We start from the raw sequence: 22,928 nt of genomic DNA on the forward strand, positions 1-22,928 counted from the left end.
GTCTGCTTTCTCAGCCTTGTTCCAGGCTTAAAGTAAAAGTGGCCATCTGTTCATTTAACCGTCGAAATGTAGCACTGCACTCAACATTTTTTATTCTGAACATATTTTAACATGGTCACAGGGCTAATGCTAAAGCCCAGGCCATTCAGCTTCTTGTCTAACTGCATTTATAACACCAATTAAGCACTTAGCACCCCCACAGTAATCAACACCAGGTCACAGAAACTGTAAAACGCAACGCGGCTATGAAAAGCGAAGCCGACGTGCGACTGAGTCAAAAGTCACTTTGAAAATTTGCCGAGAGCCTGGGCTCATTAGGCACAGCCCGGGTTTTAGACACATCGGTGCTCTTAACACCTGTCCACTTCCCATTTTTCACACCCAACACATACACCAATTTGCAAATAAGCTCTTCACTGCCTGCGAATGCCTGATCTTAAATTAATCTGCCTGGAGCTTTTGGACCTCGTCATGCGCAACATGTCGCCTCCTGAGACTGTACCCTCCGTCTCTGATGAAGCTGGGCCTGAGATGCCCTCTCGCTGGCATGGGTCCATCCTTTAAAGGCAAGGTCTAATTCACCCATAACTAAATGGGTCAACTGTTGCACAACAGCAATATCATTTCCCCAACAGCGCCATCAGCACTAAGTATCGAATATTAGAAAACAGCATGGCATCCTCGGCTCTCTGGACACGTCATCCGTTTGTGATGCAGGTGTCATCAACCACTTCAGAGCGCCAGTCTGGTTCGAAGCCGCCTCATCTACCGCCACCTGAGTGGCTGATTTCCATCATTTCCCGCATCAATTTTCTACAGTTCTGCGACTCGTGGGTTAGCAACGAAAACGAGAACAGTGTAAATGTTTGGTTTTCTTCTTCCTTCTTTTAAGTAAAAGAAAGAAAAAAAAGTGCTGAAAGATAATTATCTGTGTTGGGTTTTTTTTTTCCACGAGCCGCTGGCAACAGATCGAACGCTGAGAGCCAGAGCTGCTTTGTGTTCTGTTTTCTAGACTGAGGAATTGGGTTTTCTCTTTTTATGTGTGTGTGTGTGTGTGTGTGTGTGTGTGTGTGTGTGTGTGTGGGGGGGGGGGGGGGGGGGGGGGGGGGGAGTCTCCTCTTTATATGACAACCTGCGTGTACATGTCATTTACAGAAATCATGTAAATGAGAAAAAGGCAACAGAACTGCAACATGTTTTAGAGGCAGTTTGGGACTCAACCTTGAGGTTATTTGAATGAAAAAGCTGGGGGGGGGAAGAGACCACACACACACAACCTGTTTGCCACGATCTTCACGCAGAGAAAAAATGAGTAACTATTATAAACTTCAGAGAACTTGATTGGTAAGTGTGTTCAGTTTCAGGTCAAAGGTCCAGTTCCCTTACCAAGTCTTTAATTGGTGTCTCATACATGGGAAGAATATAAAACCAGCTTCAGGAACTGCACTTTGTAGATAAAAGCAGAGCTGGCATGTTGCTGTGTACAGAGTTGATGCGTTCCCTCTGGCTTTAACTAAAAGCGGGGCGCAGTTCACTCCGAAAAGGTCAGCTCCACTGAAGGCTGAGACGAGACGAGACGGAGGGGGGGGGTGTGTAAGGGAGACAAATGTATGGACACGCTCCATTTCACTCGGCTCTACAATTTAGCCACAAACGCCACGCACTGCAACAGAGTGCAACATTAAGTGGAGCTGGCTGCTCGCGCTGTAATAAATATCACGTGCACGTGCGTCTCTGTGTGCATGTTTCTGCATCCTCTGGGGAGTTACAAGGAGATGACCTGCTGTGGAGTCAACACGCCTGTTGGAAACACAGGCAAACAAAACATGTGTCAGATGAGCTGACATTTCTGCTCTCCAAACACCAATTTAGGCTGGCAGCATGAAATGAACCCAGACACGTGCCCCCCCCCGTCCTCCCCTCCTCTCCTCCCCTCCACCGGCCGACCTGTCGACAGGCGGCACCACCTGGCTGACTGTTCGCGCTTTCTCTCCCTCTTTGCCGCTTTGCTGACAGCCAGCTCTGGCTTCCAGCGCGAGGACACTGCCATTCCTGGCCCCTTGTCGGTGCCGATAAGCCAACATTAGCAGCAGATGACCAGATGGGGTTCTGGGAAAACGTACAGCAGTTATTTCTGTATGGAATGTTGTCAAAATAGATTAGGAATCACAAGAGAAAAGTGCCCTTTACTCACGGTGTGTGTTTTTTACGTTTATTTTTCCGTAGGGCTGCCGAACCAGGAGGTAGGGTATGCAGATTCCTGTGCCATACATATTCATCCGACATTTATTTGATGCTACCAAGATCGTCTTTGGGTTGTCTGGCACAGAAAATCAGTCTTTAGGACCCCGAGTGAATCTGACCTGCCAAATTTATGGGGAATTCTTTGTGGGGCTCTAATGAATCGTTTAAATCCCGGTTCCTGTCTCACTTACTGTGAGCTTTTCTCTATCCCAGACGCTGAAACTAACTTGCTTGCCCTCATTTAGAGTTCCCACTGTCCTCATTAGGTCACCTGGGGCAAAAAAAAAAAAAGAAAAGAAAAAAAAGGCCACTGATACATATAAATCCTCACTTTCCTCCCTGATATAGACTGTATTGGGTGCCATTACTGCCCAGCTCCACTTCCACGGAGGATATCTATCCTGGTTCTGTGGTGATCTCAGAGGCTGCCAAACACTGTCTTCTTTCAGCATGACTCGCGTATAAATGTCTGCATCTTCGCTCCCAAATGAGAGGCGAGTCCTCTCGGATATCATGGAAGGTAAAACCAACGCAACCTATCAAATAGCAATGTGAAACGTTCTACTTAGACCGAGTTACTCTCTCCGGAGAAAATTCTAATCTGCCACACAAAATAAAACACACGTGGCCGCTGCATCTCAATAAATGAGCTGAACTGCTGACACGTCTTTTCCAGGTGAAATCGAGGCATCAAGGTTAAAGTTTTCTTGATGTCTAACCCTCTATAAACCCGAGTCTGGCCTAAAATGACAAGAAAGTAGCTTTGCAAGTAACCTAAAATGCTCTATTCAAGGTCTGTTCACTGTCCTGCTCTTGATTATCAGATTTATTGCATTCAAGGGAAACAAGTGGACTATATTTTTCCATCTAAAAGTGAGTGGGCTGCAGACTGAATACCAAATAGTTCTATTTAACTAAAAGCAGATGAGAACATAATGGCGTTATTGCTCTTTTTAGGCTCAACAACGTCTCTAATTTTCAATGAGAGAACCCACGCCAACTTGCTTTTCTGAATAGTTTGAACGGCCATGGAAAGGTGTTTTATTCTGTGCTGTGGAAATATCTCGAGCCATCCCCTCATTTCTTTAAAAAATTCCAGGAGAACTGTAAATAGGAGGAGAGAATTAATGAAACGCGCGCATGTCTAAGAAGTCAGTTTGATATGACCATTTGTCTTCTTCAACACAGCCTGAACCCTCTTAGACGAGCTTTCTTGTCATTTTCATTAAGGAGTCTTCAGGAATAGTTCTCCAGGCTTCCTGAAGGACATCCCAAAGCTCTTCTTTGGATGTCGGCTGCCTTTTTGTTCTGTTCTCTGTCAGATGATCCCACACTGCCTCAATAATGTTGAGGTCCGTTTATTTCTTTTCCCTTGATGGCATCTTTTTTAGATACTGTTCACATTGAAGATAGTTTTTTAGATCTGCCATTTATTTCTTTTTCTCTCCCCTCCACTTGTTCAGTTTCCTCAAAATGATTTCACAGACACGACGCGCACCGCGCCGAAATATGACAAGTTTTCAGTTAATGGCTCATTGGGAATCACTTCATTGGTGCAAAAATGCTATTTCATCTCTGTCAAAATATATTTTTTAACCGAAAATGGGAAAAGAAAATATGTTTCTTTGTGACAGGCTGAAATAAAAATGCCTGAAGATACAATTTAAAATGGGTTCTTTGCCAAGTTGTCTGTTATGCGTAAAAACAACATACATTATATTGCCAAAATACTGCTTCTACAAACATTTGTGAAAGAATGGGTCGCTCTCAGGAGCTCAGTGAATTCCAGCGTGGTACTAAATATTCCACAGTCAACTGTCAGTGGTGTTATAACAAAGTGAAAGTGATTGGGAACGACAGCAAGTCAGCCACGTAAAAAATGACAGAGCAGGGTCAGCGGATGCTGAGGTGCGCAGAGTTCGCCAACTTTCTGCAGTTCTCCAAACTTCATGTTGCCTTCAGATTAGCTCAAGAACAGTACGTAGAGAGCTTCATGGAATGGTTTTCCACGGCTGAGCAGCTGCATCCAAGCCATACATCACAGAGTGCAATGCAAAGCGTCGGCTGCAGTGGTGTAAAGCACGCCGCCGCTGGACTCTGGAGCAGTGGAGACACGTTCTCTGGAGTGACAAATCACGCTTCTCCATCTGGCAATCTGATGGGTGAGTCTGGGTTTGGCTGTTGCCAGGAGAACGGAACTTGTCCGACTGCATTGTGCCAAGGGTAAAGTTTGGTGGAGGGGGGATTATGGTGTGGGGTTGTTTTTCAGGAGCTGGGCTTAGTTCCAGTGAGAGTAACTCTGAATGCTTCAGCATACCAAGAGATTTTGAACAATTTCATGCTTCCAACTTTGGGGAAACTGTTTGAGGACGGCTCCTTCCTGTTCCAACATGACTGTGCACTCGTCATGTGCTCACACAGACGAATGAGTTTGGTGTGGATGAAATTAACTGACCTGCACAGAGTCCTGACCTCAACCCGATAGAACACCTTTGGGATGAATTAGAGCAGAGACTATGAGCCAGGCCTTCTCATCCAAAATCTGTGTCTGATCTCACAAATGCACCTCTGGAAGAATGGCCAAAAATTCCCATAAACACACTCCTAAACCTTGTGGAAAACTTGCCCAGAAGAGTTGAAGCTGCTCTAGCTGCAAAGGGTGGGCCGACGCCATATTAAACCCTATGGATTAAGAATGGAATGTCATATGAGTTCATATGCGTGTAAAGGCAGATGAGCAGATACTTTTGGCAATCTAGTGTAGGTTCATCCCTTGAGTTAGACGCTTTATGGGTCGGAGTGAAGTGGCTTTTTCGAAAACACATTCCGTTACAAGACAAAACTTTGAAAGACCTCCAATAAACCAGGAGAACCATTGCTAAAAGACCACGAAAGAAAGTCTGGCTTGGAAGCAAAACATGGTGAAAACGAGGAGAGATTAAAGAGTTTTGCAAAGAACCGCATCATTATAGTAGAATTTATATCTAATTTTACAAATGCCATGAATTTTGCCAACTATTTCCAGTGCTGTTCTTATGCTGACAAACATTTCAAGGCGCTTTACGAAGGCCAGATCAGCGTGTGCGTCTCTCTGACCTCCAGTAGCCGGGTCTTGTCGTACTCTCGGCGGTGCTGGTAGATGCACTGGCTGAGGAGGGAGTACAGCCTCTCCAGCTGCTCCACGCTGTAGCCCTCGCTCTTCTTCACCACCATCTCCAGCAGAGCCTGTGAGGGGAAACAAATGGGATGAAAAACAACACGCTCAAAAGGTTTATCTGCCACTGAAAACTTCTCAGAAGGTGCGCGCCGCACATTAATTACTGTGTGCACAAAGCGACAGAAGTGATTCAGATGCAAACAGACAGAGGTACAACGCTGAATGACCCGTCACGCAGGGAAAACGCTGTGGTCGGCGCTTGGAGGTGCAGCATTTGGAGGTCAGCTGTTTTCAAAAGCAATTAAGATCAGACTGACAGCTAATTAAAGCTAATCATAATTAGAACCAAGTTTACATTTCACTGCTACTTTAATTAAAACACTGAGCAGTCTAAGGCCCCTTTAATTGACCCGTTTCTCACATTTCAACCAAGCCAAAGTCAGTGTGTGTATACGGGGCTCTATTCAAACACGGGGCTTATCAGAATGCATGGGCCAAGACTGCAAAGACACAATAATTAATGTTATCATCCCTGGCATAAGGCAAACAGAGACACCTGAACGACTACGAGCAGCCGCCTGTGCGAGGGACGCAACGGGAGACAGTGACCATGTATTAAACACAAAACGGAGGTAATGTCATGATTAATAAGACGTGGATGTTTGTCAGAGCCTTTCATCAGTGCACATCTGAGAGGTAATTACAGTGAACAGAAGAAAAACTGCAGAAGCAAAAGGTCAGCGATGTATTAATCACTGCAGACCATCTGACATTGATTTCTGCTAAAATGACAGTTGGCTTGATTAAAGTTACTATCAGAATCCACATAAAGAGAAACTTAACCCCAACTCATGAATAGAAATCTGGCCTGACGAACAACGATTGTTGGAAACATCTTTACTTTTCAGCACTGGCCGCTGCAACGGGGCCCGAGCTGGCCGGAGCATGTCGACGCAAATATAACGAAGGAGCAAGTGACTGCTTTACATGGCAGTGGGCATCGTTATTAATGCAACACCCCCCCTCCCCCCCCCCCCGCGCCACGGTGAAGGAGCTGCCTTTCTCCTTGGCCGCCCGTGTTAACAAGCAGCACGGATTGAGCGTCTTCAAAAACAAACGATCAGGACAAACTGCCTGAAAAAGGAATTAGAGTGAAGACATCAGGACAGCTATGTCCCATTACAAATGACCCACGCGGTAAGAAAGAGAAGCCGTACCGTATGTCAGACTCCTGGTAGCCATAACCACGGGCGTCGACTGAGGCAAACATCCCATTATTCAGCACATTTTTTTTTTACAACTTAAATTTGTGATTCAATTATCTGCATAAATGTTTCATTTCAATGCATAAAGACTTTTTCAGCTCGACTTCCTGGTCAAGTTGATCTTACTGGACTCATATCAAACTGTCACACTTCCATCACTTAATCTGGCAGCAGAGAACGAGTAACTGCTTATAAGCCCTTAACGTAAAAACAAAACATTTTAATTCAATTTGTTTCTTTTAAAAATAATTGACTCTTTCGGGTTGATCGGCTCTAATCTAACTACCTTTGTGCTTCTGGATCAGGAGACTTCTCGGGGTCCATCCTTTCTCCAGCCAAATGAAGCACATTGCAGCAAGATGCCGATTTAAACAACTTGCGCGTAAAAGCTTTAATCAGCATCATCTCATGTGTGTAAGAGTGTGCGGCTCGTCTTCATGCAACAAACGCTGCATTTCTATCCATTTTCACTACATCTCGCTTTGAGTGCACCTTACAGAGCACCATCCCTCCATTACAGCGCATCTCGCAGACCACAAGTCATTTTATAAGGCCTCACAGAGCCTCTCTTCACCTCCTCTACAATCCCATTTCAAAAACACACTTTTGCACAGCAGTCTTTGCTTCCATTTTGTGTTTTCTTTCTCTTCTTGCTCACGTCTTTACTTCCCCCCTCCTCCTCCTCCTCCCCAGACTTTATTCTCTTCTAACCAAGCTGATTGCAGCAGTGTACTTCCCAGCCTTTGTCAGCTTGATCAGGATGTTGGCATCAGTGTGTGGTAAATGGTCTGAGAGTGGGTCTTACACAGGCTCAGTGACTGAGTGAGCTCACAGCCCACAAAAGGCCAGTAATCCCTTCTGTTAAAGACTACTACTGACACGGGCCATTTAACCTCACCCCCTCTAAACTCCCTGTTCCACCTCAGCCTCCCCCATCTTTACTCACATCTCTATCCACGAGCGTCTTAAAACCGGTGGGAGAAAAGCTGTGGTTTCAGAGAACAAAGCAGAACAATGACACACGGGGAAAATTGCAACCCTAAATCAGGAACGGTTGGAACAATATGGGAGTGAAAAGAAGAGAAAAACCAGCACTGAGTTCTACGTTCGATTCCAAGATATCCGATGTTTTGTCTCATCAACTCGATTCAATTTTTACGTCCATTTTCTTCATTTCAGACCTACAACACACTCCTAGAAAAAACTTTCAGAGCCAGCAATAGGCCAAAACTAAATGTTCTTTCAAAATGGTGATGTCGACAGGTGAATCTAATCACAAAAGCAGTTTCTTTTCACAAAGACAGTCTTTCAGGAGAAAAGATGGAAAGTGCATCTCCAGGGTTATGCATATTTCTCCCTCCAGAGCGCATGAATCATTAAACCACTCGAGTATTCTGAAGGAATTTCAGCATGTGAAAGGCAAGCGCTCAAGCCTAAATTGGACACCTGCGACCTTCAATCCCTCAGATGGCAAAATGGCTGATATATATAACCAGATGGACAAGAGATTACTGTGGGAAACCTCTGTGAAGCACGACAAAGCCACTTAAGACCTCACTGTGGGAAAAAGAACCTTGGCGAGAGGCATCTGGGGTGGACCATCCCACAGTGGAATCCCGTGCTGGAGTCACAGCAGCCGCATTCAGTATTCAAGATCTTGCTGTGTGATGTGGGGCAAAGATGAAAAGGACTGTGAGCAACAGGTCCCGACTCCAGGCTCCCTCCTGCGATGGCAGCGTCGATGCAGAAACGCTCGTCCAGCTTTCACAACCACTTTTGGGAGGACATCTTTTCTCAAATTCTTCAACGAAACGATGCAAAACCACATTCTGTCCACATTACAAAAGGCTTGTCTGAGGGGGAACCAGTCCTGACCGGTCCCTGTATATAATGTACATAAACACGTAACAAGACGTGAGATAAAAGGTAAGGGTTATTTAACTATTTAGCATACAATCCCACTTCTCTTTTCTTATTAGGGGCTGTAATTTGACTACAAAGAGTTTTCTCTTTTCGCACAGAAAAGCACGAACGTTCAAAGATTTTATGGAGATGAAACACTGGTTTTAAATCACCGGGGACTGAAGTGTCGAAGGGAGACTCGTCCCACTCTTCAAAAAGAAAAGAAAATCACAAAAAGTTGCCGCTCGCAATAAGCGAGGACAATGTTCTTTTGCGAACTTATTAAAAGTGACTTCGGTGCGTGTTACACTCAAAACTTTGGGCAATAAACCGAGCAGTCATACAGGTGGACTTGCAGCCGACTCTCTACGATACCCTGAGCCTTGCTCAGCAGTGAGTGAGGAAAAAAAAAGGGGTTAGCAGGCAGTGAGTGAGTGTGTGTGTGTGTGTGTGTGTGTGTGTGTGTGTGGGGGGGGGGTTCAAATCCAACGGCGGCCGTCACCAGGGACACTATTAAGTCTTCGATATCTGCCTCTAAGAGAGCAATTCAACCCCTTCCTCTTCTCTTCCCTTTCTCCTCCTCCTTTTTTTGTCTCAGGCACTCACAGATGAATGAATTATAAATGATTTTGGTTTGTTTGTAACTATAAAAATAAACCAGGTGTGTGTAAAGTCCGGGCACAGGCTGGATGTGGTCCTATCGGGTGGTGCTTGGCTGATGGAGGGAGGGATTTGGGGGGGGGGGGTTTCTCAGTGGCAAATGATGTAGTTTTCAGGGCACTCGGTCACTCAGGTAATGCAATATTGATATTGTTCTGAGGGTCAGGGGCAATGGTGATAAATCTATTACTGTGGTCCGAGCACATTAAAATGAGATGGTGCTCACGGTCTACCGGCCCTGTAACAACTACCGCTGGGCTCCACAACTCGTCCTGAATATTCAATGACTGGAATTTCCTTCATTTGACGGCTGTGAACTCTATTTGAGTGTAAAGTAGGTGGTGGGGGGGTGGGTTTAATCTTCAGTGCAGGGCTAAGGGTTGGTGAAAGTCAATCCAGATATTTGCTACATCCGCTGACTGCTCTGTACTTTATGAAGTCACGCCGTTTATTCGGCGTTTTAGCAACTCCCATTATGAAGGTGTTGGATTTAAAGGTGGGGGTCAAACTAAATGAAAAAAATGGTTTAAAAAAAGTATAGAAAATACATTCAAATGTTATCATAGAACCTGCTGCACAAAGATCAGTAAAGGAAGCTTAGAGACTTAAAGCGGGTTTCCTGGGCAGGGGACAGATCGAACCTTTCTGAGGCTATAATCTAGAAGTCAATCCTAGTTTAATAAGTGCCCTCCCTGACACATTTTAAAATGAGATCTGTGGAGTGAGGCTGGCCTGATAAACTGGCCTCACTGATACAGTTCATTAGTTTATCTCTCAGCTTAAAACATCCAGCAGCTCAGAAGCGTAATCACAAGGGACTCCAGTATTTTCAAACCCCAAATTACTGACGGCCAATAACCCAATATCGGTAAGCAAAAGGGAGAAAACGGCAAAATAAGAAGAGAGACGCACAAACGTCTCCAGCCAAGTCGGCTGAGAAAGCAACAGGTCACTTTACCTTGACTTCAATACGAGGCAACTACTCATTTTAACATTTCGTTTAAAAAAAAAAAAGTCAATTAATTAGTAAAAGAAAGTCAAAGAAAGACACTCGCAGGTCTCAGAGTAGAGTTAGCAAAATAACAACACTTAATTTACAGCTCCCCTCCTTTCGCCCCGCTGATTAACTGTCAAATGTGAGAGCTTCTTAACAACATTGTGTTTCCTTCAAGTAGTAAACACTGAACAACTGTATACAGAGAGAGGGGGAAAATTATGTTTCCAGACTTCTGGCTACTATTAAGCTGACAAAAGTGAAGCCAAGCATTTTAAATACCATTTTCATGTCGCGTTCAACTAATCAGGTGAACAGAATTCTCAGTTTATACTAGCCAAGGGCTGAGTGAGATGCATGAGGTGCAAGCACTGCAAAAAGGGCATAATAAATCAAACTGTGGGCTTGGAAAGACTGCAGACTGGCCCAAAATATGGCAGGAATTACAGAGACTGGTATGTTTATGTTGTACAAGTTATTGACACAATGGGCCCTTACATGTATGGCCAAGAGGCCCAGCAGTGCAAGTGCAATTACATGCAAATACATGCACTGTCAGAAGCATCAGTGGGAATGAATGGAAATAAAAGGAGCACTTGAAATGTCATCTATTTTTATTGACAATCATGCCGCAGTCCAGCAGCACTATTAGACTGCTCCCTATTGAACAGACACGTGGCACGGCCACTTCGCCAGCGGGGCCAATGCTGTCATTATGAAGCAAGATGACAAACTAAAATGGGGCCCATTTGTGTTGACGGGCTTTTTGAAAAAAAAAAAACAGGAAATCCCGACATGCTTTAAAAGCGAAGCATCAAGCCAACAGACTCCGTACTGCGCCAGCAACAAGAAACGCTTGCTTTTCCTGAACATAAAAGCGGCAGAGCGGACGATAATCTGTGTGTTCTTGGTAAGATGGAGGAAAAATTGCTTGGCCAGATTGGATTTCTTGTTACTGAATTCTCATCTGCAATCCTCAGCGCCGCTTCTCCTCGCCCATCTGTGGGAAAGTGTCTGAGTCTTGATGAAAGAAAACAGCTGAGAATGAGAGACAAGCTCGGAGGAGGGAGAGGGGGGGGGGGGGGACAAGCCTCTGGACCCATTTACTCATGCTGAGAAATTCATTTTGATCCAGACAGCGTCAAGCATCATTTCAGTGAAACAGGCAATAACAGAACTTGATTTTACTAAGTGAATGAGAGCAAATAACTCCACAATGCCCCTGAAAGGCTGTATGCAGAAAGTGAAATAAAACCATCTCTGTCCTGCAGGTCTTGAGTGTAAGGGTCTGTGCACAAACTCATAACACTCTGATGGCATTCAGCTCCAGACAGATTTCAGAGCCTCTTCCATCACGCTAAAAGTCAGAAATAATGAGCCCTCGACAATCAATGACTACAACTGAAGAGAGAAGGAACAGTGCGCCATTGGCTGAGGGCTCCCAACACAAATCAGGCAGCGTGCCAGTTCCAGCCCTGCCAGCACATATCTGCTTAAATGGCGACTTTCATCCTGTGCACCGGAAATTCAATTTGTCCCATAAGCCCGGGAAGAAAAAGCAATTATTCACAGTCCCCACTCTTCAAAATCTGCTTCTTTAAGATATATCCCTTCTTCTCCACAGGAACAAATAAACCCCCAGATTAGTGCTGCGTGAGGCTGTTCATAGAGGGAGCCAGTCCAAGCACAAAGATTAAACCAAACTAAAACGCCCGTCAATCAGATTGAAAGATGGGGTTCGGGTTCGGCAAGAGAAGACGCGTACCCCCCCCCACCATCCCAGTCATCCCCGTGGGACATGTGTAAACGCCACCAGATAATGCTTTGATAGCTGGGTGTCACTTCAGAGCACACAGGAGAGAAGTAAGCACATGTCAGAAGAACACTTCTTTTACACCAATTACACTACACAGAGCGCTCTAAAACTAACCCCCCCGCCCAATCTGATCAGCGGGAAGTGCTGTCAAGGGAGCCCACTGAGCCGAGGCTCCAATTTACACTTGGGGTATTAGGTGGGACCATAGCGTGACAGTGTAAAGTACCACGAGACGCATCACGATTCCTGTTACTTGAACGCATATCGGCACGAGCTGGCGGAGCCAGCGGGGCAGAGAGCAGCTCATGTTTGAGTCATAACCTTTGTTTCCTTCAAATCTTTAAAAAGGAACAACACCTGTTGATGAAGAGATGTGAAAGCTGGTCCACCTCGGTAATTGGCTCCCACCTAAATTCAAATAGCAGGAGTGCGCTGTTGACGGTTGAGAGCTGTATGAGGTCAACAGACGGTGACATAAATATAGGATGAATGGAAAGGAGGGATAAGCTTAAGTTAGAGTTATCCATCTGAGAAGGGCAGTGTGACAGCCTCAGCTCCAGAACAGACGGAGATCTGGAGGTAGCTTAAGCCTGGTCACCCATGATTGCACTTCCCCAGCCTCCACACCTTGATTCCCTTTTTTTTTTTAAACTGCACATTTTCTTTTACTTTTCCTATTCAAATAGGAAGACAAACACTTCCAACCAAATGTAGAAAGCACCTCAGATGAGAACCACGCCATTTCTGGCTTCCTGACATCGTACGCCAGCTACAGGAGGGGGAACGAGCTTAACTACTGCTGCTGGTTCACTAAAATGAACATGGATGGGTATCCTTCCAGAGGAAAGTGGCCTAAGCTGAGACTGATTGCCAGTTCTGCCTCCAACAACTTTTGGACTGAGGCACACACACAGGAAACTTCATCTAGCTTCTTTGTTTTTGCATATTCAACTCACACACCAAAAGTGATTCAACAGTTCATTGGATGCAATAAGCGACCATAAAGAGTGAAACAATGAACCAAAGCTGATTCTGTTCCAGGAGGGAGGAGAAAACTATGTAACCTGTGTGTCCAGCTTACAAATCTGAACTCAAAGACAAAAACAAAAGCACGTTGGTGACGTTCTACTACTAAAGAAGACATATTATGTCTCCCCCATGCCTCGAGCTTTGGTCGAAGTATCTGTTGGTTTAAGCACAGCGGCCCAAAAACCATTTTGAGACCAGGCTGAGTTGCAGTGGTTCGGCACTTTTAAACATTTAGTTATTTACTGGCAGAATGTGTGGATTTTTTTTTCCAATCACAGAAAAACACACACCCTTTTAGAGCTTTGATATTTAGCATTACAACATCAAAAGTGAAAACATTCCAAGAAGCCGGGACACTAACTTCTGCATTTTCTCTCACTAAAGGGTGCCTGATGCATAATTCATGTTGCTGAATTATTTAATTTGCTGAATTATTTTTGTAATGTGCTTCAGCATTGCAGCACTAAGGTATCAGCGCTGATTCTCCACTGTGAAAATATCCATTTGCAACACGGGTTCCAAGATCAGAAACAGGTTGAAGAACAGTGCCTTTTCCACGGAAAGATGTTAGTCTTTCTGTCCCCGGTTCGTCTACGTGGATCACGCTGCCTGTTCAGTGTAAAACCCACAGAAGGGCACAATGCCAAATCACTGCAGCTGCAACATCCTGCGTGCTCTAAATTAGAAAAAGGGCTGCGTAAAATCAGGCAAAATGGTGATGAGGCATGGACCGGAGTTTTAAATAGCTCAACTTTTTGGTTGTTTAACGTATCAATAATGAATGCCGCTTCAAACATGGAGCGACTCTTCTTTGCTTCTGCCTTTCAAGGCTTTTATAAATATATCAACTGAAGTAAGTGTGGGGTGAGTAAAGTGAAAAACTTCAAAGTAAAAGCTGAAAGTTCAACCTCAGTCTTAAACTATAGATGGCGACTTCTTTAAAAACCCTGTTAAATTGTTTCATAAAAAGAGGGAAAAAATTAAGATAAGGAAGTAAAAAACATTTTGCTCTTCATACTGCTAAAATCCATGTTCCCAGATTCAAATATAATGTACCCTTATGCCAAAAGATGCTCACCAAAAGCCGCTGGTGGTCAACCACTACAGGAGGGATGGGAGGGGCAGGAGGGATGGGAGGGACGGGTTGTGGCTCTTCTTCTGCTGTTTCAGCAGATCCCCCCAACTGTTCCGCGGGGCTCCACTTGCTCGTCTTCACTTTGGACCCATCTATGAAAAGACAGATGCTTAGTAGTTAGAAGGAACATTAAAAATGGGAGCTATTAAACTTTTAAGCTGTGTGAACGCAGCCAAAAATGACCTTAAAAGCACACAAGTCCGGGAGCCCATTTTCCTCATGAAAGATTATAAAGCACAAACTGGATCATTTCAGAGAACATTAAGTGAAAAAAACCAACTCCCATGACTACAAGATCCCTGCAATACAACACAGCACGACAAAGACCAACCCATTTGAAGTCACTAGCAGCCAGTGAGTGAGCAATACTTCACATCTGGCTTCTTTCCTGTCCGTTTAGAACGGTGTTCAAAAATCCCTTTGATGGAAACAAAAGGCCCGGCCTCAGCTGTTAAGAGAGGGGGGCGGAGTAGCCGAGTTCTCTGTTGGTTAAAGAGCCACGGTTTGTTTGTTCTGTTGTGTGATCATGGCATCCCTCTGATGGCCTGAACGCATTTCATCAGGACCATTTCATCAGCCTTTCAGCCGGGCCCCTGCTCATCAGATGCTGAATCCACAGGGCTCTAATCAAACGTACGTTTTTGTGCATCTCGGACTGATGACTCATGATTTCTGCCAGCGTCAGTGGAGGAGAGAAAAGCCCAGAACTACTGCAAATGATCTTAAGGTGCATACAGGAAGGTGTCGAACACAGTATGCACAACTTTCAAAACTTTGTTTCTCAACTAAATGCATTAGCTGCTAAGATGTGACGTCTTTGCACACTTTGTGACTGAGGTGGTTTTCGTGCATCAGAGCAAAACCAAATCACTGGATGGAAATCAAAAAAGTTAATTTATCATAATGAAGTGGTGGGCGAGTTATTGGCTGGCTGTGTGCGAGTTAATAAACTCGTTTGTATCGGCAATTAGCACAGAACAGTTAATAAGTAAAAAGAGGAAGAAAAAAGCTCCACATTGAAATGAACCATCTGTGCTGAAGGCTGCCACAGATCGAAGTCTGGCTTTATACCTTCTTCATCTTGATCCTCCTCAACAGTTTCTGCAACTGCTCCACCATGCAGGGGATGTTGCTCCTGAGTTGGTTCACACTCGTTCTCATCTTTGTGCTCTTCCTGCTCTGGTTTATTACAGCCCTCAGCTGTGCTCTGAGGAGTCCTTGTCTCACCCTCACTGCTCCTTTTGGGGCTATGCGAGTCCAAGCTGTCCATCGACTCGGTTCCATTCACACAGTCCACTTGTGAAACTAGAAGACCCTCTGTGTGTTCAGGCTGGACCTGAGCGTCTGAAGCCTCGGACGATTCGATCAAAGGCTGGAAGTCAGCCTGTTTGGCCTGGCTATCCCTGTCGGCATTCGGTTGAGAGCTGCCACTAAGGCAGTGTGGATCCATTTGTTTCTCTGTGCTCTCAGACTCTGCCTCTTTGGCTGCGGGCTGCTGCTCCTCCTCTACTACCTCCAAAGGTTTTGGCTCCTCTCTGGATTCACTAGTATCTGGGGGATCGTCGGGAGGCACGACGGGGGGCTCGTTTGAGCTCTCCTCTTCTGTGGAGGGGACATGGGGATGATGGCCATTGGGTTGGGGACCTGTGGTATCACAAGATGATTCCTCATCCTGTGTCAAACATGAGTCACTGGGCCCCGCAGCTTCCACCTCTGCCTCTTGCTCCTCCTCTTCCTCTTCTGTTTCTTTCTTGTAATTCTTCTTCTTGCGTATGATCCCACGCCCCCAAGATGGCCGCCGGCGGAACTTCCGCTTTATATAATCTATGACGAAGAAAAGAAAGAGAGCATTAAACAAGGAGGCAATGTACGGAACCAAGATTACAGAAGATTTTAAATCATGCCAGTCCATTCCTCTGCTTTGTTGAGAATTCTTTAGGGATGGAAGAGAGAGAGAGCCTTAAACGGGATAAATAAAACAAAAAAACACAGAGAGGATCAGAGTTTTCCATCAGCCCTGTGTTGAAAAGCGCACATTTGGCCTTCTTCAGAGAGCAATAAACAGTGGGTAACAGTGACAGCGGTCCTGCTATATGGATACTGAAAACAGAGGACAACACATGGTGCATGGGATTTTAAGAGGAAGGACAGAACCAAATCCTGCTCACACGAAAGGGCACTTGAAGTGTCATAGCAACCGAGCAAAGATACTAAATGCAGTGAAACTTCAAGGCATTTGACTTAATTTACTGCTCCAAGGCGCACACGCAGAGATACAGACCCGGGCATCAAAGTCAGAGTGAAGGGCAGAAAGGGGCCGCTTTAAGTCAGGGGGAAGAGATCTGAATCTGGCAACGCATAACCATGACTTGTCAAAAAAGAATCACACATCCGTACTATGAAGAAAACAGGCCGTTTTTCTTTTAACAAAGCAAAGAGTCGCAGCCCATCCAGCTTCTTTGACACTGCCTAATTCAATGCAAAGTCTTGTACCTCAAAACGAGGAGCGAGCGGCAACTTTGGTTGAGTTGAGGTTTTTCCTGTGCAAGAGTATAAATGAGCTAATGGACACCATTATATCCCAGCAGACTCATTAAAAGCCATAAAGTCCCTGCCATTAAAATGCTGTTGGGGGACAGTGGAAGGATCTAAATCTGCCAAATGCAAAATTAATACCAGGCAAAATGATTAGGACTACTCAGAGAAGATCACGAGTAAAGCTTTTTTGCCTTGATACTTTAGTCTGTCTCCATGGAATCATCCGAGTGCACCTTCCCCCCAAAAAAGATGTGAATGGGCACATTAACGAGATATGAGGATATGCCTGCAAGTTGCCTGTCGAATTCACTCTCTGCCTCCGCAGCTTTTAAGCTGGCTTTCATATTCTCTTTTTAACGATGTGAATATGCACACTAAGTACCTGCCCATTAACTAGAATTTACATTTGTTCTCCCAGAGACAAGAAGAAAAAAAAAAAACAATAGAAGGGAGATGATGAACCAGTCAGTAGTTCCAGATGGGTTCGCGACCCTTAGATTCCCATAACTGCGTGCTCTTGTGAAGTTTCCCAGCCATGAATTTCCACCACACCAGAGGGAACTGAATCCACTTCACGTCAGGTAAGAATTTGTTGGATCTACATTTGTGGGCTAATTCAGGGAACGTACAACGTTTTCCACGGATTCTCGAGAACATTTCACTTGCACTCGCATACCTTTGTCTCGCTTCCTTTGTGGGCTTCTCTTCACCTCCGACTATCTCTCCGCTGTCAGTAAGAATTAAACACTCGGGTTACGTCTGCTCTGCTCTAGCAGTAAAAGCCATCTATCGCTATTTAAACTCACACCAGAATGCACTCAAGTACTGCCTTTGAAATTTTTACAGCATTCTCAATTTACTATACACAAGGCGGTGGTTCCCAGACACTTTTTTTTCCTTCTTTTTTTTTCCTGGAAGCCGATCCGCTTGTATCTGCCCTCTCTCCCTGCTTTCCAAACCCATGTGATCGCGTGGACTTGGCGGCACATGCAGTGAGACTACGTTACACAACTTGAGCTAGCATGCCGCTGTCCAGGGATGTGATGTCAGATGTTTGTGGCAGCCTTTTTGAGCCTTTTCTTATTGTTACAAGAAGGCTGAAGGCAGTGTCCAACGGGACTGAAGGGTAAAACAGCCTAAAATTGCATTTTGGCAGTCTGCATTCAACAGTGCCTCCCAGTTCTAACATATCAAAGCTTTATGCATGCATTCTCCTGAAAATATTAGACACTTAAATCACCTTGATGGTGAACATTCTCATCGTCGCAGCCGAGTGGAATAAAGTAGAGGTTTTGGGATTTCTTTCAAAAGGCCGTGTCTGTGTTGGATAAAAACGTGACTTAACTTCCTCCAAAAAAGCAAGTTCATGTGCCCAGTAAACAGTTGCCTAGAGACACGTGCATGTGCAGTGTCGCCAAACAGTTTCCTCTGCAGTGGAAATAGCTGTTACTCCCCGTTTGGCATTTTCCAACCCTGTCATGCAGTTCGTGCATGACTGTGCTTGTTGGTTTCACCGTAGAGTGAATGCATCTTAAGAGGCATGTTGTTTTTAAAAAGAAAAATGTTGCCAGCGGTTCTTAAAAAGACACGACCAACATATCTGTGTGGAACAGCAGTGTTTGATGTGCCACATCCTCACACAAACTTCTGATAATCCAGCAAATGTTTCTACGTGTGCAGATCCAATTCTGACGACATCAAGCAACTCCTGGGATCTTTAAATCTCCCCCGAAGGGATGCAGGGACCCCACACGGTGGGAACTCAAAGGGGATTAGAATCTTTTCCTCGGGGACTGAAAGATTCCTTGTACCACAGCGACGAGTCTGGCGCTCTGTATATTCAACATACTCGTCTTAAATACAAATATACACACAGAATTAAGATTTAGGACTCTTGAAACTAGACAGAGATCAAAATGTTCTCCCACAGCTGGAGGTTCAAAGGCACAATGAACCAGACACACCCACCAGGCACTGGACATCGTGCCTTCAGTTAGTGTCAGAGCATTTCTGCAGAGGGTACGAGGAACGCAGGCGGTTTTTAGGTTAGTATGCCTCTTTCATTTTTGGTTCTTCCTGATTTTATCAGGCAGCGGGAGGGAGTGCCGTGCAGGAGGCAGATAGGTCTTGGTGCATGACTGGCACATGGGACAGTTGCTCAGAAAGAGAGCGATAACAAAGAGGCAGAAACCAGGCCAGACATCTTGGGTATTTATGAGTGAGTGGCGTCGCAACAACTGTGAGCGTCTCTTTTTCTCATCTTGTCAGAATGCTCATTTTTTGACTACAATCGCTTCGATTCAACCTTCAGAATTCGGCTTTTGTTTGGTCAGTGGTGGGCCATGCGGAGGCTGTGTTCAATTCCAATTAAAAAGACATCGATTTTATTTTTTTTTTTTTTTTGCATCCAGGTTGTCGTTTATGTATTCCGTAAATATTTATTGCGTCTTTTATTTAAAAAAAAAAACCCAGCAAAGCTGCACACGTTTATTCCAAAGAGGACAAAAGTTAGGAGCTAAGTGGCTGATTTTCTGCTGACCCTTTTAACCCGCTCTTAGATATATCCTTTCGGCAATCTTTTATTCCCCACCGCGCGAAACCAAACAATCAATCTACGGCACAGGGGAAGAGGTCTTACTGGGGTCAGCTATCGCCATCGAAGCTATGAAGCCTGCTCCTGAGGGAGTGAAAGGTGAGTCAGAATGGCAGCAAATGGCTCGTCATAGACGGCTCTTAAATAATGCATGAAAACTGTTAGAGCGTGAAGAGGCAACCACGAAGGGGAGATATGCCGAGGGGGGGGAGAGAACCAGAGCACTTTGTTATAATTAAAAGAGCCTAACCCATACAGAATTTATGTAGTTGCAGAAATATTCAAGCTGCCACCACACATACTTGTCAGAACAGTCTGTGCACCCATACACACACACACACACACACACAAACAAATATAACTTTTAAAAGCAGAAGCGCAGAGAAGGCCCTTTCCAAGCTGCCATCAAGCAACTATTAAATAAGTTAATCTGAGCAGACATCCATGGACAATTCTACAGCTTGCATTAATCATGACACCTCATTGTGAGAACTGCTCACGAACTTTAAACCTGGAGCCTGCTGCGTCTTTCATGATTTCTGTGTCAGGTCTCTGCCTCTAACCAAGTAAAACAAGAGACCTACTGGACCCATTAATGCCCGGGTTTTACTGCATAAGAAGTTTCTGTTAAAAGTGCAGAGTTCTGGATTTAGTGACATCTAGAGGTGAAAAGGGCAGAATGCAACCGACTCCATACACCCGGCCCTCATCCCAAACTTCCCAAACGCGCTGGAAATGGGGCTTTGACAGAAAGCGCCACTACCCAAGCCGACAGACGTTCCGAGGTCAGAAACGGTCACCGTCAGTGCTTAAGGAACAATAAACGCAGCTGCTGCGATCAGCGAAAGCTAAAACCATGACTCGTGCAACTACTGACAAGCGTCTCAAAGTGAAAAAACCGCGATCCAAGGCCGCGCACATAAATGCAACGGCCATCTAAATAATCCGTTTGAGATTCTGCTCAACTTCAAAGCAAAATTCCCTGACTGATTTCTGAGCAGCACTTGCCTGCAGAGAATCCCAGGCGAACTAAATAAATGTATTCCACACACGCAGGGTCCCCTCATCTAACCTGGAGAGATGCTCTGTTGTTTATTAACCTACTTACCTCCTTGCTGCTAAATGTGTGTGTGTGTGTGTGTGTGTGTGTGTTTCGACGTTTTTTCCTGAACGGAGAATGCTTGCTTGTTAATTCTACTCTATGAACCTGCATTTAGGACACCGGGCCAACCAAACACATGCAGTACATCCCCCCCAGTGAATATACAGATGTTTTTGTGCATTTAAGTGTTACTTAACACCAGGAACTTACAATTACTGTGCAAAAAATGTTGCGCCACCCCTCGTTTCATCTTTACTTTGCCTTGCTTTTAAGGAGCTGGACTTTCTTGTAATCTATAAGAGTGGCGTTGACCAGTTCTCCAGAAGTTCTGAGGGTCTTTTTCAACTTTTTCTTTGGACATTAGCTGCTTTTTCACTGATTTTCTATCCAGAGGGATATGGGTTTTTTTTCTCATTTTGTTCGTTAAACCACTCAACACTGATAGGAAATCCAGCAAAGACCTGCCGCGGGCCCTGAGAGATGCTACTGAATATTCAGTTAATCCATCTACTGTTGCCTCAAACCTAATCAGAAGTGGTCTCTGTGGAGGGGTGGCTGTCAGGAAACCATTCTTAAAGAAGGGAAACGGGGAGAAAAGGCTGAGGTATGCCAAATTACACAAGAAGTAGACTGAAAATGAGTGGCAACAGGTCTCATGGAGGGATGAATCATCCTCAGCCTCAACATTATCAAAGCAGTGTGGGAGCATCCTGACAGAGAACGGAACAAAAGGCAGCCAACATCCAAAGAAGAGCTTTGGGATGTCCTTCAGGAAGCCCGGAGAACTGTTCCTGAAGAGTACTTAAAGAAATGACAAGAAAGCTCGTCTAAGAGGGTTCAGGCTGGGTTGAAGAAGAAAACACCGATATCAAATTGACTTTTCAGCTTCTTAGAATTGTACAGACCCTTTTTATGCCTTGTTTACTACATTTCCATTGACGTGTGCAATTTCCCATTTCCTGTTGATACTAAATGAAATGAGAGGTGGCCCGAGACTTCTGCACAGCTCTGTATGTGCAGATTAGTCATAGCAGTGTCGAATACAGAGGACTTTCAGGACAGCTATTGAATATGAAAAAAACGACTAAACGTAACAGCAAAGGTGTGATGTCAGATTTACAAGACAACTGAAAGCCTAAACTGAGAAAGTCTGTCAGTCTGAGAAATTAAAAAAAAGAATGTTTTCAGGAAAACATACCAAAGCACTTTGAATGAGACACAAAACAAACAGGAAGGCAAACAAGCAGCCCGTCACAAATCAAATGTTTTCCTCAATATCCGATGCAAAATGGATGAGCAGACAGACTGAATGCACGTTACGATGCTTTTGTTGCAGATGTTTTTTCCAGTCTTTTACCCACAGATCATCGCACCTGGTTCATATCGGCTGCTCGCTCAAACCGCTGCAACCAATGTGCAACCGACCAGCAAGCGTGCTGCAATCATGGTGACGCGCTGCATCCGGCCCGGCGTTTGGTCATCCTGTCCCGCGGCAATCGATGGGTGTTGGTGCCTCAATCCCGTGTAACACAAATGAAGTATTGACTGAGCCCGGCTCTTATCACCTGCGACTGATGGGGAAGCGCTCACAGCCGAAAGTTGGGACTCAGACTCGCGCGCACTGTAAATGCATCGGCCTGTCTGGGTTTTAAAACAAAAAAACCCCTCCTCCAACAGGCTTCTTTCCTAACGTGTGGATGATAATTACTCGCTGTGATGAATAACTCGCGTACTCCCGATTCTGTGTCACAGAAGAATCTCCGGTTTATATGACTGAAACAAATGCGATGTATCAAACGTAATTACATTCTGCATTATTTCATCATGATAGACACAGTTAGCGGTTTTGTCTCATCTTTGCCAGGCACATCTGGAATGATGGAATACCTGTCACAGCCCGTGCTGCATTGCCACAGGCAGATAACGCACACACTGTGCACCGGTACAGCCAAATAATACGCTTTTAAAAGAAGCACCTGGGAGGAGCGGCTTCCCACCTTCAAAACGCTTAGAAACTTTTTTTTAAGTCATTAAAGTTGCTTTTAATAGAGTGAAAAAGGAGAATATACATTCATCTTCTATTGTACTCGCTGCGAAGAATCTGAATTGTAACACTAATTTGTCCCTGCTGTTCAAAGCGTAAGCAGCGAGAGCCTCTTCCTGAGAACCATACAGCATTTTCCCAAACGTATCCCCCTCGTGGGAATTTCAGCCAATTCTGAATCACTGAAGTGAGCCGTAATTAACACAATACAAAGGCTGTATATCCGCCGCCATGACAGCTGAACAAATTCCAATTCGCTGCTCCCTGAAAACTTACACTGAATTATTAAAATCTTGTCTCAAGGAAGGTGCACATAATATGAAACACAACCACATAAGGAAATGGTAAAAAAAAAAAAGGGGGGGGTTTAAGAGAAGCACCCTTTTAAAGATTTATGTGATGTAAATGATGACCATGTAAATTTTTTAGATGCCTTTGCTCTTTGGAGC

General features: G+C 44.7%; 1 protein-coding gene across 2 annotated transcripts in view; it reads right to left on the bottom strand.

The window, feature by feature from the left end:
- Positions 1–22,928, bottom strand: part of atad2b (ATPase family AAA domain containing 2B) — a 60,672-nt gene that overhangs the window by 5,528 nt on the left and 32,216 nt on the right. For both annotated transcript variants that reach the window (XM_072362353.1, XM_072362352.1), the window contains 3 exons: positions 15,274–16,026; positions 14,146–14,294; positions 5,341–5,469 (listed from right to left, as the gene is read on the bottom strand). In XM_072362353.1, the coding sequence (XP_072218454.1) occupies positions 5,341–5,469; positions 14,146–14,294; positions 15,274–16,026 (1,031 nt within the window). The remainder of the gene's footprint in view (positions 1–5,340; positions 5,470–14,145; positions 14,295–15,273; positions 16,027–22,928) is intronic.

This window comes from Leuresthes tenuis, unplaced genomic scaffold, assembly GCF_036924035.1.
Source record: "Leuresthes tenuis unplaced genomic scaffold, fLeuTen1.0.hap1 SCAF_13, whole genome shotgun sequence".
In the NCBI taxonomy this organism is placed as follows: Eukaryota; Metazoa; Chordata; class Actinopteri; order Atheriniformes; family Atherinopsidae; genus Leuresthes; species Leuresthes tenuis.